Raw genomic sequence first — 17,287 nt, forward strand, 5'->3', positions numbered from 1 at the left:
GATCCAAAGCCTATGGACCTCTTCTAGAATAATGTTTTAAATATGTAAAATAAAATACATAGATTTATGAAGGAAAGAAATCAAAATGTATGTATTAAAAGGAAAAAAAAAACAACTTCAAGGATTCCAGCTTAAAAACTCTTGATCTAGTCTAACTTTTCTTATTATATAAGAAACTGAAAACTGATGACTTTTTTCAGTCATAGAGGTACTGAGCAGCAACATCATGATCCAGCAGTATGTATACTTATGATTGAAGACTATCTTACTCAGAAATTTTTACCTATGCTGTGCACTCAGTATAATTCAGTTAAACTGATCCATTTGCTGTTCCTGATAGTGGCTATTCTACCTTCCATTTCCCTGTACAGGCTATTCCCAATTACTTAGAATATATTCCCTGCTCATCCTTACCTTTTAGAATGGTGATTCCCTTAATTACAGGAATCTTCCCTGCCTTTTCTTCCTTCCTCCAATCTGACCTCTAAGATTACCTTCCATTTATACTGTTTTATCTCATTTGTACTTATTTATCTGTTGTTATTCCATTAGGGGACAGTGTTTGTTGTCTTCTCATCCCAAGCACTTAGTTCAGTGTCTGGCACATAGTAAGTACTTAATAAAATGCTTTTTGACTTCTGAGCCACCTTTGGTATGAAACTTTTCCTGATTTCTACTAGTTGTTGTTTAGTTGTCAAGTTGTGTCTGACTCTTTGTGGCCCTGTGGATGCCAGTATTATACTATTCCCTACTGTATTATTTTCTAGGTACTGGAATAGTTTGCAGTTTCCTTCTTCAGTAGATTAAATGACTTGCTCAGAGTCACACAGCTAGTGAGTATCTGAGGACATATTTGAATTCAAGTGAAGACTCCAGGCCTAACCCTCTATCTACTGTACGCTATATATATCAGCCTTCTAATTACCTTGAATCTATTTTGTATATCTCTTACATTTCTTAAGATATATGTTTTACATGTACTATAGATGTTTTCTCTCCAGGCAGAATGGAAGCTACTCAAGGGCAGGGACTGTTTGATTTTTTGTATTATCAATATCTTGAACATAGGAACTATTTAATAAATTCATAGTGGTTGACTTGATTGGTCACCTTGTGCTATATTATTGGAGTTACTTGACTAGGGTATCACATCAGAACAACCTGGTGTTTTATGAACAGTTTTTGCGTCCTGCCTCCTAGAAGATTGTGGCACAGTGCCCAGTAGGCTAGTGGGATGAATTTTGCAAACTATACAGAACTAGGCTTTTATGCTGGGTACCTCTATCCCAGAAACCCATAGTTTATGCTCCTATAATAATAAGCTTGATTTTCATCGCATATTGTTTTATAGTTTATAAAATGTTTAACTTAACATTTTCTCTTTTGATTCTCCCTCTTGCCCCTAGTAACCCTAGGAAATAGTAGGATGTAAATCTATTATTATTATATCAGTATTACAAGAATGGAGACTCCAACTAGTGAAATAGCTTGCCTTTATATAGATACTGTTGTAGATGTAGCTACATAGATGTATGCAAAGAGATGTGTGTGTGTGTGTGTGTGTGTGTGTGTGTGTGTGTGTGTGTGTGTGTGTTGTATGTATTGGTAGTATTTGAATCCAGATCTTTTGATTCTAAATTTCTCCTGCTGTCTTTATGGTTTCCTATGTTGCCTCTCACCTCCATGTCATTGGTTGAAAAAGGCTGCTTCTGTTCTCTTCAGTAGGTTTGGGGTCCTGGGTTAGGTTTCTCTCTTTTCCTAAAAATGTTTTTGCTTTCTTGAATTTTGGCTTTTTAAACATGATTTCCATACACATTCCCATCTTCATGGTTATAAATCTTGAAAATGGTGGTGTTGGGGCCATGCAACTCTTTGACAATTTATATAGTATATAACAGAGTTGTGGGTGGTGACTGTATAGCAACTCTGGAGTAGAGTAGGATTGGAAGCAAGTTTGGGATTAGAGCAATCTCCCCCTTTCTTTAAGAAGCTAATTTGTGGTTGAGAACTTTAGCTTTTGTCCTGCTGATTAATGAGGAGGACATTCCAAGGTGTGTATGTTTAATATAACATGAAATATCTTTATATATATAACACAGTATCAAAAGAGAAAACTAGCCTCTTCTTCCTGCCAATTTTGTACCTTTTCCTTTAAAGTACAGCTCAGCTCACAATCCCAGTCTTAGTTTATTAGATGGAAAGTGTCTCTTACAAGGAGAGAGATTACTTCACTCCCTAGATTAAAAAGTAGTAATTCATATTTTCCTAAAATTTTAATGTTTACTAAGTCCTTTCCTTTTGTAAGGTCGATTGTACAAATATTAACTCCTCTTTACAGATAAGGAAATTGAGGTACTGAGGTTGTTTTTTGACAAGAGCAGGGTTAATTTTTAAAAATTTTTTATTCTTCAACACTAAATAAAATGAGTATTTTTATATACATAATAATTACAGAAGAGGGATTCTACATGAAACTTTTGGTCTCTATTATGAACAGTTCACCTTTTTAAGTATATAATAAAAACAACATGTAAGTTTCAGAGCTATTCCTCTGATTTCTTTCTGGCCTTCCCTGTTTTTTCTTCTGTGCATTTAAAAACAATTATACTTAAGTTGACCCTGTTTTGCCTCTCTCCGTTTCCTTCTTTTTCTTCCTCTCTTTCTCCCCTCCCTTCTTCACATACCTCAACTTTGGTTGTATTGATGTTTACATGAATTAATGTATGCAAAGTACTTTGAAAACTAAAATACTATATAAATGATTTATTATAATGCTACTTAAGGAGTATTCTCTTCTAAAATTGTGCATAGCCTTGTAAAAAAGTGTACTCTTAAAAAAAAAAGTATACCCTTCATATATATCAACATTTTTATAGTAGCATTTTTTTTTTTGATAGAAGTGGAAGAGTTAGATCAAAAAAGATAGACCACTCAAATTGAATGAGTATGCAAATTGAAAAGTCAATGTAATGGAGTGTTTTTAAGCTATTAGAAATTATGGATATAGATATATGGAGCATATGAATTGATTCAAAATAAGTAAAACCTGGAACACATTGTTGTACATTGACAACAACAGTATAACTGAAAGTACTAAGAAGAAATCCAATGATGTGAAATTTTAACCATCACATTTGGCCACAAAAAAGAAATATGAAAAAATACTTTCCAACTTTTTTTTTTCCCCAAAAAGTGGTGGGTAGGGTAAGAATAGAAACAGACTTAGCTGATGTGTTGATTAATTTTTTTGAATCTTTTTTCCTTTCCTGTTTGTTTTTTTTTTAGTACAGATTTAAAAACAAAAGATATAAGTAAAGTTTTTAAAGCCTTCCCTTAAATGCTCTCTCTCTCTATGTCTCTCTGTCTCTGTCTCTCTGTCTCTCTGTCTGTCTCTCTGTCTCTCTGTCTCTCTCTCTTTCTGTTTCTCTCTCTCTCTCTCTCTCTCTCTCTCTCTCTCACACACACACACACACACACACACGTGCGCACGCTTACACAACATATCTTACACAGAAGTGGTAGGAGTGTATGTGTGTATAGTGTTTATATATGTGTGTATTATAATCTTCTGCAGGCTTAAAGACAAGCCCAAATTAAATAATTAATATCTTGCTATGAGCTAAAAATATTTTTTAACACTTCTCTTGATAGTTCCAAATCAGTATTTTTGAACATTTTTTGTCCTGGAACTACAAGAAAGCCCAGGCTAGTTTTTTTTTTTTTTTTTTTTTTTTTTTTTTTTTCTTCTAACCTGTTGACTTGGTTGGCTCATTCAACAAATATTTTTTCAACTACTACATTGGAATTTTTGTCATTAGTCTCTAAACACTCAGTTTCTGACTACTAGAAACTTATGTTTTTGCAGAAGAAATAAGAAGTGAAATGACGACAATTTATATTACTTTAAAGTTTACTTTAAAATGCTTTTCTTTTGACAGTCTCACAAGATAGATAGTAGAATAATAGAGAAGGCAACAGGTGCTATGTTGGCTAGTGTTCTGGGCCTGAAGTCAGAAAGTTCACATGAGTTCACACAATAGCTGTGTGATTTTAGGCAAGTCATTTTACCTATCTCAGTCTTAGTTTCCTCATCTATAAAATGAGAATAGTAATAATAATACCTTCTTTAGAGTATTGTTATGAGGATCAGACAAAATAATATATGTAAGATCATTTCATTTTGTATGGCTCTAAATGTTAGGAAGTTTTTCCTTATGTCGATCAAACTCTCTACAATATTTACCTCTTGCTCCTAGTTTGGCCCTGTAAGGCCAAAAAGAGAACAAGCCTGATAACAAGCAATTTGACTGCTTTACAAATATTTAAAACAAACCAAACCAAAACAAAACAAAACAAAAAACTCCAAACTGTTAAATTCTCCAAAGTTCTTTCTTCTTCAGCTAAAAATATCCATTCCTTTAGTTTGTCTTCATATAATATAATCTTCATCCTGATTACCCTTTTTTGGGAATGTTCTGCATCTTATCAGTGTCCTTCCACATTTTTGTGATATCCAAGAAGTATTCTTTGTAGGCTTTCCTCACCGTGTACTTTACTAAAGATGATAGGCAGATACCCCCACCTCAGTATGAGGATTTTCTAAGTCAATTTGTTAGAACACACAAAATATTTATATGCCATGGTAATAGGCACCATAGAAATATATAAATAGCTGGATATATAAATAGTGTGGTGCAGACAATTCCATAGCCCCCACTCCATCCCTAGAGGAGGAAGTTAGTCTTGAAGACAGAAATAAGATAGAATCACCTATCATGCAATAGGGGTCATGTTCATATGTACACGTGTGTGCATATATTCGTATATATTTTCTGTTTTATAGACTCGCAGAGTCAGAAAGGAACTTAGATATCATCTTGTTCAATCCCTTTTCAATCAAGTCCCTCATCAATGTCCCCCAAAGGTGTTCACCCAGCCCCTATTCAAAGACAGTTTTAGTGACAGGGAACTAATTCTTCACCAAGATGAATCTTATCCCCCCTTCTTGGACAGCTATAATATTTAGGAAGTTTTTCTTGATTGTGACAGAAATCTGCCTCCCTGTACCTTTCTAGCTTTGCCTTATGGGTTTCCATTTATCTTTTCTATCCATATGCTCATGGATGTATCTGTATGAAGTGGAATGAATAATAAAGAGGGGAGTACTGTTGTTCCCACCTGACTTGAATACATCCAGCTTAGGTTGTGGAAACTTATAGTCTCAGCATCATGTCATCCTACCATTTGGAACTATCTGTCTTTAGTAGGTTTTGGCTATTACTGTCACTGACCAGCACCATGAACTGAAGAATTTTCTGATACCTCTTAGATAGCTAGTGAAAAACCAGAGCTGTTTTCTTTCTTTTTTAAAAGAATCTTTCCTAATAGCAAGTGACTTTGGGAGCTACTGGAAACATCAAAATGATAGGTTTTATTTCATGACAGAATGTGCTTTTCAAATGATATCAGAAACAAAGTTCTTGGCTATACTCTATAGTGACTGACTGGTTTCCCTTTTTCTAGAAATATGTTTGTATTTCTTGCCTCTCTGTTCCATAAGAAATCTTTCTGCTTTTCTCTTTTGTGACTTCCTCCTTCTGACTACGTTCTTGGGCCTGGCATCCCAGCCAAGTCAGGAACGGAAAGTTAGAAGTATGACGTCTTCTGACACCCTCCCGGCTTGCTGAGCTGTTTTGGAGTTTGCTTGTTTAAGCTAAGTAGAGGAAGCCAAAGAAAGACGTTTGAGTCAGCCTGATATCAGCTTTTGGAGTCTTTTTCACTCTCTCCTTTTCCCTCCTATTTCCTCCACAACCCCCCTTCCTTTGGTCATTCAGTTTCCCAGGCTTTGTCTGTCCCATAGAATCCTAGCCCCAGCTTCTTAGTGTCTGCTGAAAGACTGATAGAGAACAAGGGATTGCGGTCAGGAAGTTTCTGACAGCGCCTCTGTGGCCCTGTGATGATAGTACCAATCGGCAGCAACCTCAGGGGAAAGGCATTCAGAGAGTTCAGAGCTTATGACAACAGGAAAGAAAGGAAGGCTGAAACTGGGGCCTTGACTAGAAATGCCTTTTCTAGACTCAACTTACTTACCTCCCACCCTTATTATCTTGAGTCATGTTCTTGGAATTGCTGGCGTCTTGTACTGGAAGAAGTTTGCCAAAGGTAAAGACGGTAAGGGGTTTATTTTTCTTTATACTTCACATTGGATTCAGGAAAGTGTTCCCTCACTATTTATCTTAAAGGTTCTGGAATGATACTGTCAGGGTGATGGCATGTAGGAAAGCGGGAGGTAAAAGTACTCTTGTGCCAATTAAGGAAGAACACTTTGCTGTCCTAGGAGGCTGACCTGACCCAGAGTATGTCTGTGAAACTAAGGGATATCTGGACTCTAAAGGGTTTTAGAAAACAAGCAGTTAAGTAGGCTTGAGACTTGACTGTAAAGTTCTTTCCATTAAGATTTTTTCTTTTTCTGTAGTTTGGGTGGATACTTTAAAGTTCTTGGTTTTGTTTGTTTGTCTTCCCCATCTCTTCTACCTTCTATCTAGAGAAAGACTGGGGAGATTGTGAAAGGGGAAGAGATTCTAATTTGATATATTGATTGGCTGAGGGAAAGGGCAGGATCAGATCATAGGGAATAAGGGAAAAGGAGTGAGGTAGAGGTGTCTTTTTCTAGGAGTGTGTTAAAGCCTGATTGTATATTTTGCTCTTTGCTTTGGAGAGCCTGTCATGCAGTTCATCTTACAGGGACTGGAGTAGTCTCATTGTTTAAATATGTAGTGAACCAGGATTCTGACAACCAAAAAGTAGAGGCTCTTCTTTCTTTGGTGTTACAGGACATGTATATCATAGAATCCCTAGAATTCGAAGGGACTTTCGAGGCCATCTAGCTCCAACATTTTATTTTACAAATGGGGAAATGAAGGCCCAGAATGGGGAAGAGGTCATATAGTTTTTTCATTGTTTTCTATAGCATAGTATTAGATATATCATAGAATTTTTGAATTAATGCTTTAGACTTAATGACAGAGTAGAATGCAAACATGAGCCTCCGGATTCCTGCTTCAGGGTACTTCTTTTGACAAAACATTTTTTAAGGGTAGAAAATTATAAAGTTTTACTGCTGGTATTAAGGTAGAGGCAAGGCTGAAGGAGAGATTTGCACACGAATAACGCTGATATCAGAGGGAATAATTTAAATGAAATGGACATTTTCTGCTGAGCTGCACATTTTCACCTTTTGCTTCCACAGTATTCCAAAATAACAAACTCTGAATCTTCATCTTACTCAATGGAGTCTGTCCTGGGGGAACTGATTTTTAGGCACTATCATTGGAGGACTGCTCATATGTAACTTCCTGTGAAGTACACACACACACACACACACACACACACACACACACACACACACACTTCCCTCTCTCTCTTGTCTAAACTAGAGAGGCAACACAAAAAAGGGGTTGATAGACCACTGTAATCAGCCAAGAGTATTGTTGAGGAGATCTCAGGCACTGTGTAGATCAGAAAAGTCACTTAACCTGGAGAAAATTCAGTTTGTTCATCTGGAGAACTGGAATGTTAACATACTACAATCTCACATAGGTAAAACACTATGTAAATCTGAATTATCATTGTTTTTGTTAATAATAAACTATAAGACTGTCAGTGTGACTAAGACTCTTACCATCAAGCTAAGTAAGATATTTAATCAATTAAAAGCTTATTCTTCACATGTTTGTTATATGTTAAACTAGATATTGGAGAGTATTCTAGAAATCTCTTGATTAAACATTCATTGACAATATCAGGCTGTTGTGTCAGTTGGTCTCAAGAATCCTGAAAACTATTCAGGAGGGAAAAAAAAAAAATATATATATATATATATATATAAATACATATATATATATACATATATATGTGTGTGTGTGTGTGTGTGTGCGCGTGTGTGTGTATATATGTTATTTTTTTTAACATAAAAAGGAAACGTAAGACATAGCAGGTTTCTTTACACTCTCCCATATGTACTTGGTAAACAGCCATAGGTTTTTATGATAGGCAGGCACATGCATACTTGTTACATCTTATATAATTCAACAATATTTATATAATTCTGTTACTGAACTTTTGAGGAGAGGAGGTAACATGATCAGATCTGTGCTTGAAAAGGAGAGATCACCAAGTGAAGTAGTGGAAAGGGAGAATAGAAGAGGATGTAGGACAGAACCGTGATCTGGAAGAATATTCAATACAGGAGAACAGAGAAAGAGAGGTCAGATAGGTAAGAGGAAAACCAGCAAAGTGGTGTCCTAAATATCCAGAAAGAAGAGAATATTTAGAAGAGGAGTGATCAACAATATTAAAGGCCACAGAGAAATCAAGTAGAATGAGGATTAAGAAAAGATCATTGGATTTGGCAGCTTAGAGATCATTAGAAACTTTAGAGAGCAGTTTCAATGGATGAATAAGATTGTAAGTCAGATTATAAGGTGTTGAGAAGAAAGTGGAATGGATATGACATTTTTTGAGGAGTTTAGCTACAAAAAAACAGAAGAGATACAGGAATGTAGTTAGAAGGGATTGAAAGACCAAGGGAAGATTTTTTTTTTTCCAGGATGGGAGAGACAGGAGCATGCTTATAGGCCATAGAAAATGAGCCAGTAAACAGGGAGAGATTGAAAATAAGTTTAAGAGTGAAAATGATAGAGCAATCTTTTAGAGGAGACAGGATTGAATGGGATCATTTAAATAGGGGAGTTAGCTTTGGTAAAGAGTAAGGCTATTTTATCACATAAGATAAGGATGAAGAAGGAATGACTGGCAGAAGGAATCTGGATAGGAGACAGGAAAAAAAGGAGTTTAGGGCAAATGGCCTCAATTTTGTTCCCCATAAAATATGAGGCAAAATTCTTGGCTTAGAGAAGAGGAGGAGCCATGGGAGATTTAAGAAGAAATAAAAATATTTGGAAGAGAGGCAGCTAGGTGGTGCAGTACATAGAGTGCCAAACCAGAAGTCAGGAGGACCTGAGTTCAAAGGTGGCCTCAGATACTTAACACTTCCTAGCTGTGTGACCTTGGGTAAGTCACTTAACCCCAATTGCCTCAGCAACAACAACAAAAAACCCCCAAAACATTTGGAAGAGCCAGTGGGAAGAGTGAGTTGATAAAGGAAATATAATGGGAATATCTAGCAGCAGAAAAGGCCTAGTTGAGGTTATGTAACATAAATTTGTAATGCAGTTGATATTTTTTTAAAACCTAGATATAGAACTTTATTACTCCATTAGCAATCTTTAAATTAGGTGATTTAAAGACATTCCACTATTATGTTGGGTGGGTTCTCAGTGGAAGATAACATGAGGAAGAATTGCCTAGAATGAGAAAACACAGATAGGCCCAAACTGTCGCTACACTGATGAAATAATGGGCCTATTGAAGTGTAGAATTTTATCTTTATTCATGTTAATACTTGACATAGTATTCATCCTGTTGATATCATTTGGAATTTTGATTCATATTAGCTATCATGACTGCATATGTTGCATCTGCACATTTAATAAGTATGCTTAGGACACGGCCAAAGGTTGAAGGGATACTGTCCACTAGCAACCTTCCTTCTGCTCAGCACTGAGCTACTCTATTCCTTATCATCTTATTCATAAAGATATCATGAAAAATTGTCATATTTTCCTGGGTTAGCTGAGAGATTTGTATTTGTCTGTGTTCTCTATCCAAAAAGGGAAAAAAAATGGCCCTTGGTAATAAAGGAATGAGGAATGTGTTGTAGGGATCAGTAAAGAAGACTGGAAATCATCTGTAGAAAAAGAGACAAACTAAACTTCATATTATTGCTTTAATGATTAAAGCTTTGTGAACCTTAAGAAGGAACTGAAAAAAATACAACTCACTTTCATTTCTTTGATTTTGGAAGAGGCATACGTTAGACCTGCATGAATAATCATAAAGCCCTTCTCAGTCTTGGACTTCACTCCCTACTCCAACTTAACTTTGTAGAAGGCTACATACAACAGCTCTAGAGCTGAGTGCTTTCTGCTTTGTAATCCCTCCTCCCAACAAACTCAGAGGTTGTCCTTAAGAGCAATATAGTGATCAGAAGTGGGACCAGAATAAAGTAGTAGATGGTTGTGTTAACAACAAATTGGATCCTCTGCTTTCTGGAGAATCAAGAGCTGGTTGTCTACATCAGTCATTTCTTGACTTCAAAGAAGGAGCTTTGTCCTTGTGCATTGTAGCTTTTAGAATGTGTGTCAAGAGTCATTAAGATTTGTTTCCAAAGTGGCTATTCTTTCTTGCCTGTCTCTCTAATCTTCCAGCAGTGCTTCTAAAGGGGATTTATTTCTTTTTTCTGGAGGGCCATACTGAAGGGGCTTCAGATCCTTCTGGCATATGATAGATGCTATATAAATGCTTATTGCCTCCCTGCCTCACTTAGTACCTGACTCAGAATGAATGGTTTCACAGCTGTCCTACTTTGAGCTTTCATGTTTTAAAGGTGATGAAGTTATTTAGTAGTCAGATTATGTGCCTAGGGAGAAATGGATATTATAGCACATCTTTGAAGAGTCCTAGCCCTACCTCACCTTAGTAAGAATCATTGGATCATGGGTTTAGAGCTAGAATGGATCTTATTCTAGAATAAGATCTAGAATAAGAAACTGAGACTAAGAGAAATTAAAGAGAACTTTGTCCAAGGTCACAGAACAGAGCTTTGAACTCAAGTCCTCTGACTCCAAATTTGACACACTATTCTTCCTAGTTGTGGAAAATGAAGAATGAATTGAGGGAAGATAGCTACAGGTTATTAGAGTAACTGAGAGATTAGTAGTTAAGGCTGATTGTGATTCCTTATTGTTATTAGTAAACAGGAGGAAGATTATTACCTGTGTGAGAGCGGTGTGCTATATGAATGAAGGAGTCAGGGATAGTAGAGACTGAATCCAGTCTGTCTAAATAAAAATTTACAAGTCCAGCTCCAGAGTTGAAGTTTCATCAACTCTCATAACAATTAGAGCTGATTTGTTTGGAAACTGGTTTTTTTCCTCCCCCACTCTCCTACCCCTCCTTTACTGCCTCCGGATTTTAAAACAGCATTAGCCAGAAAGTCTTTCTATTTAGGGAGTCCAAGCAGAGGACTAGTGATTACGCCTGTTCTTATCGGTGTGAGAGCTGGATTGGCGCTTTTAGCTAGGACAGAGAGGAAACCTGGGATTGGGTTCCAGAAATTCAGTTTTTCCTCTCCCCAAGTTGGATTGAAAGTTTATGAAGAAGCAACAGGCTGACTGGGATACCCATATGAAAAGGCCCTTCATTGTGTCTCTTCAAAATTCCAGTGTCTGGTACAGTAAGCCAAGAATTGGAAAACAAATTGGAGAAACAAACAGCTCCTATGCTGGTTCAGGCTGAAGAGATTTTTGGCACTGGCAGAGATAAGTGCAGTGGCTTCTGGAACAAAAGGGGAGGGTCTGAGAGTTGAAAGGGGACTTGGAGATGCCATTTCTAGCTGAGTTGGAAGAGATGTTTGGAGTTTGTGAGTTGATGAGCTCTATTGATGTTTGATACTATTCCTCTCCTGACTGGGATTGTGCTACTTTGAAAAGTGGCAGAGGGAACACTTCCCCTCCTGCATTACTATGCACTAGAAAATCAAGATTTTTTTTTGAATGCTGAGGACAGCATGAAACATGCACTATGTGATCTTGGATCACTGAATTCTCCTTCTAGGTACCGTTTAGTTAACTAATTTATTTGTTAGGAGGCCTCTGGACTAGTTGGACTCTACTTGAGAAGAAACCACCGATGGAGCAGGATGTTGGGCAATGTGTAGGCTGTCTCTGACTTGTCAGTGGTACATTTAAATTGACTAGCCTTGCAGAAAAGTTACTGAGAGAAATGGCATCTACCTAATCGATATGCACTTGACTATAAGGTTTTGCTTTGCAATGCTGGAGTCACAATAGAACTTGCTCCTATTTGAACTGGATTGATCACCTCGGAGGAACCTGCCTTGTGGTTGGGTTGGATTTTGTATTTTTTCAGTTTTTACTCCCTTGTTATATTGTTAATTTGCATGGGACTCTTTTCACTGACCTGGTACCATTTTTGGACATGAATCGATTTCCTAGAAGAACTGGACCATTTTTTTGGAACACTGTCCCAGGGAGGTGTTTCTTCACTCAAATCTCTAGGGGAGGAGGCCCTTAGGAAGTGGTGGGTGGAGTTGCTTCTCTGAACTGTCTGTCTTTCAACTCAACCTAAGGTTCCAGCCCTTTTCTGTTGTAGCTGCAAAGAGGCCCCAAGCCAAGAGATAGAGGGACCTTGTGGATCCCCCTTTCTTCATAGCTGTGCAGGTAGGAAGTTACCGGGGATCATGTGGCCCAGTTATCAAGAGGAGAGAGAATTCAACGCCCATCTGGTGTGCCGAATGTGCTGCATGGGTTAGTATCTGGAGCCTTCCCCTCCCGTGGACCTGAAGGTCAGGCATGACCAGGACTTTCTTTTGACTCATAGAATCTTATGGTCTGAAACTTTCCAGGCTTTGCAGTCTTTGGGTTCATTAAAATATTGCAGTAGTTTGGACTTTCTGAGGAACTTCTTTTGGGAGGAGATGAGAGTGTAGCATGATGAGTAGGCCAGGCACATGGGGTGGGGGGGAGGGGAGGGAGAGAGAGAGAGACAGAGAATATTTTGGGGCTAGTTTGTGTGTGCATTATTTTGTCTGACTGTATCAGGAAACCACGCTAACTTACAGTTACATGATTCTGAAGGCCTGTGGTATATTTTTAGCAGAAGTAGGTTCCTTATAGTTTATGAATTCACCCTTGGGCAGGCAGAAGGAACAGGGTGGAGTCCTGGCCTCATGTACATTGGATGAACCACTAAGGTTTGTTCTTTGGGGATCATCTCTCAACCTGTTGCACTTGAGTTTCCTAATGGCTGTGTCTGGACTGGAGTCCAGGGACTGGACTGGAGAAGGGAAAAGTTGTAAAATTGATGTGGAAGTAAAGATTTAAAGAAAGATTGAGGGTTAGGGGAATAACTAAATGAAATTTAGATGGTAAAGAACCATAAAGGGCCCTCCTTTATTGAATCTCTTTTTACTAAATAGGCCCAGGGAAGTTACAGTAATGGTATATTAGTTATATTCAGAATATAATTCCAGTCCAGTGTTCTTTCTAACTGTTCCCTCTTTCAAAGTCCAAAAGTTTATATCAAAATATGTATTCTGAGTCTCCACATCTGAACAAGATTGTAGTTCAAATGAACAAATTATCACTAGAAATAAAATCTTCCTAGGCTTTTGAAAAGCAGAAATGGTGGTGGATTATAGATTAATGCCCTGGGTTTTCAGTAACTTGTTCAAATTCCTTATTTTGTGAATAATTAAGGTATTCCTTCTGAGACTTACTGAAGGAATCCTCTGGAGCTTTAAAAGGTTGGAAATCAATTGAAATACTTTCTTTCCCTTCCTTTCTTTTCCTCCCTCCTCCCTATCCCTCCAGTACAGCTTAGGAGGACAGGGAAAGCAAAGGTAGTTATTGAGCTCTTAAAGACAAGGGTCCAGTGCTCCTGGTCATTCTGCCTGCCTCCCTCAGTCTTTGTGGGCACCCTGGTCCAGTAGCACCTTGTTTTTCCTTCTGCAGAATCTGTCCAAAATTTTGTTCAAACCCATTTTCTGGAGCCTAGTTATAAATTTCCATTTATTACTTTTACCTCGAAGTATGTGCATTGTTCAAATGAGCCTGAACTTTGTCTAGGATTGGGCTGGTAGCAGAAAGCCAGTTGTCTTCAATGAAAGTTTATTTCTATGGACATAAGCTGCATGTAGAACAGAGATGATCTCTATGAGAATGTAGTTTAATGGGGCATCTTGCCCAAAAGCAGTATTCTGAGCCTAGGCTCAGCCTATACTGAGGTTACTTGATGATTCAGTTTTTAATTACAACAACTGAATCTCTACTATCACTTGACTTTACCCCACCACCTCATTCAAGAAACAAACACACATACACACAGACACAGACACACTTTCTCTTATCTCTGGTAATCATGGAATATCTGTAAATAACTAACTTTTCAAAGGACATAGATTGCTGAAAAATGTCACATGACCCTCCTATTCCTGATTGAGTGCCTCTAATCTTAGTTGGAGCCTCATTGCCACAAAACTTTCATCTTCCTGTGACTGACTGTGAACATCTTCCCTTGGTGATTATTCCAACCTATTCTGTTCTCCTTAAAAGTCCCACTCTCTTCTTTTAGCAGCTTTTCTGGCTTCTCACATTCCTGAGAAAATCAAGGTGTTCAATTAGAGCTGCTTTCCTCCCACATCTCACAACTCAAGTCCCTGTACATCTTCACTTAATATTTTCTTCTTTCTACTCTTCTACCATCTTCTCCATATTCTCTTTTAGGAAATTACCTCATGTAATCATATCTTCCCTCTTTTTCATTTTTAGATTCTCCCTATATACAGTTTTATTTCTAAACCTTTTATTTGATCTCACATACACCCCTCAACTCCAGTACTCTTAAGCTATTGTTTTGTATCTATCCTCCTCTTTAACTGCCTGACTTTTAGAATTCTCTTTATTCTAGTGATGCCTTTCCTTCCTTACCACTGCTCATTTCTCAGGCCCTTGCAATCTGTCCTCTGACCCTACCACTCAATTGAAACTATTCTCAATTTGCTAATGATCTTTTAAAAATAATGTTTTTAATGCTCACGTTATTTTTAATAGAATCTATGCAATCATATGATTATCAAATTATATTAAACATAAATATGGCATATTTAAAACTTAATCATTTATTTTTACACTTTTTTGTGTCTTACACGTTTTCAATGTGTCATTGAAACAAAGGGGAAAAAAAGAGGAAAAACCTATCAATGTATCAACCACTCTTCTTACAAACCTTAGCTCACTGAATCCCCTAATATTTTAGGCTCACTGAAAATAAGAGTGGGTAGGGCAGCTAGTTGGTATTGTGGATAGAGGACCAGCCCTGAAGTCAGGAGGAACTGAGTTTCAGATCTGACTTCAGATGTGTCACATATCCTAGCTGTGTGACTCTGGGCAAGTCACTTAACCCCAATTGCCTCAGCCAAAAAAAAAAAAAAAAAAAAAAAAAAAAAAAAAAAAAAGAATGGGAAGGAAACTTATAATTTATCAAATGGATCAATCCCCTCATTTTGCAGATGTGGAAAATGAGACTCACAGAGGTCACTTATATAGCCAGTAGATTTGTTGTAATTCAATCCCAGCTCTTTGAACCCAAATCCAGTACTTTCCTAAGTATAAAATTTATGCCTTTTCTCTCAATCCCCATCTTCTCTATTCTTTATCTGTGTAACTTTTAATTTTCCTGTTCCTCTGTCTCCCTCAACTTTCCATCTTTCTCCCTGTACGTTCTGTCTAACCCACTTTCTCTTTTTATCTCTTGCTCCACTGCTGTTCTTTAGATGGATTCTGGGCCAGTGAAGACATTCCCTGTTCCTTCAAACTTAATGTCTTCCTATTGGAATTTTCCAACAAGTGACTCAACAAGCCATACTGGGACTTTTTGCCCCAGTTACTAATGATTTTCCCATGAAACTTTAGGAGCCTTCCTGGAAATCTTCAGAGATTACCTTTTGTTTTTAATGTTTAATGTTTGTGGTTTAGTTCTAGGGATGATCAATATCTTTGACAATGTGGTATTCAAGAAGGAAACAAAACATTGTTTATGTGCAACCATAAGGAATTGCCAGATAGGGCTGTAGGCCTCCAAAATTGAGGGGGCGATACTTTGGAATAAGATCAAGGTTTCCCTCTTTTTATATTTAATGGTCAAGTCCTTGTGGTAGTATGACTGATTGAGTTGAGCTATGAATGGAGACTAATAAAAAGACCCTCTGAAATTAACTGATGAAAAAAAATGAATTGTGCCAATGTCTTTTTAATGGACAGTGGGATTCTGAGTTTCCCTGGACTGATCTGGAAAGAAGCTATCTCTGACTCATTTGTTTTCCTTCTATATTTACCCCCTCCTGATGATCAGACTTAGGTGTCTGTGTAATAGTACTATTTGTTTTTAAACCTTAATATCCCTATCTTTCCCAAGTAATGGCTTCTTAGAAACCTGATCCCACTATTGATTATTATAGATTTAATCTTTTCCAATCTAGGCTGATTCTCCCTTCCTTAAGGAACCTATGTTTAACATCTTCCCCCCTCCACTGCTTTCCTGTAGGCTCATCTCATTGGGGTTGAGCTTAGTACTTGACCCATTGTAACTCAGAATTCCCTGACTCAAGAGATATCTTCCAGTCTCAGCCCTCCTAACTGAAGGGATTACAGGTGTGTGCTATTATACTTGTTGTAATTATGATGGCATTAATAACAGAAAAGAAACTGGACTTGGAGTTTGGGGTTTGAATCCAGACTGACACTGGCTTGATCACTTTGGACCATGTCATTAAACTTCATTACTTGCATTATCTACCTGACTTTACAGGAAAAAGCTGTATTGTTGAAATATAAAGTGCCATAAAAATGGATTACTGTTATTCCTCCTTCTACAAATTAGGAAACAAGTCTCTGAGTGAATATGTATACCCTCTGATTCCAAGTCCAGTGCCCTTTTTGCTTTCCTAGCACTTAGTGCAATGCTTGATGCAGAGAAGTGTAAAAGTAAAGGCCTTTTCATTGATTCATATACATATTCATTTGTTTATTTGACATTTTTCTATCATGAATCTTTCTTAGTCCTAGTTTAGGGGGTATATGTAAAAGCCTGTGTTAAGCCTCTGCTTTCTTGGTTAGAAAGTGTCAGCTTCTCCTCATAGAAACAGTGTTGCTTTATGTACTAGTGTTTGTTTGTTTGTTTGTTTGTTCATTTATTTATTTATTTATTTATTTATGGCTGACATTGATATTTTATACCTGGGAGCTACAATATTTCTTTATTCTGTCATTTAAATTCAGAGGGAACTGATTTGGCTGTAGATAGACCTTTCCAGTTTAAGGAATAGATATCCTTTTTAATCCTCTTTCAAAGGGCTTATGGTAAAAGACTGATTTAGGAAGGTGAAATCAATAGCAATCATGGTTGCCAGTAATAATCATATTTATGGCTTGACTTCTAGTATTTCTCCCCAAGTTGAACTGGATTTTTGTGCTGGAGGATAATTGACTGAAATATTATATTACCCCATTGTATTATCCTCACAGAAGGATCTTGAAGAACAGCTGGAGTTCTTACAGATAATGGAATAAAAAGACCTGAGAGTGAA

At 37.2% G+C, this 17,287-nt stretch overlaps 1 protein-coding gene across 1 annotated transcript in view; it reads left to right on the forward strand.

The window, feature by feature from the left end:
* The first annotated feature begins 5,519 nt into the window (after positions 1–5,519).
* Positions 5,520–17,287, forward strand: part of MACF1 (microtubule actin crosslinking factor 1) — a 255,446-nt gene continuing 243,678 nt past the window's right edge. The window contains exon 1 of the mRNA XM_074305230.1: positions 5,520–6,171. Within this exon, the coding sequence (XP_074161331.1) occupies positions 6,063–6,171 (109 nt within the window). The 5' untranslated portion in view covers positions 5,520–6,062. The remainder of the gene's footprint in view (positions 6,172–17,287) is intronic.

This window comes from Sminthopsis crassicaudata, chromosome 3 (genome assembly GCF_048593235.1).
Source record: "Sminthopsis crassicaudata isolate SCR6 chromosome 3, ASM4859323v1, whole genome shotgun sequence".
NCBI lineage: Eukaryota > Metazoa > Chordata > Mammalia > Dasyuromorphia > Dasyuridae > Sminthopsis > Sminthopsis crassicaudata.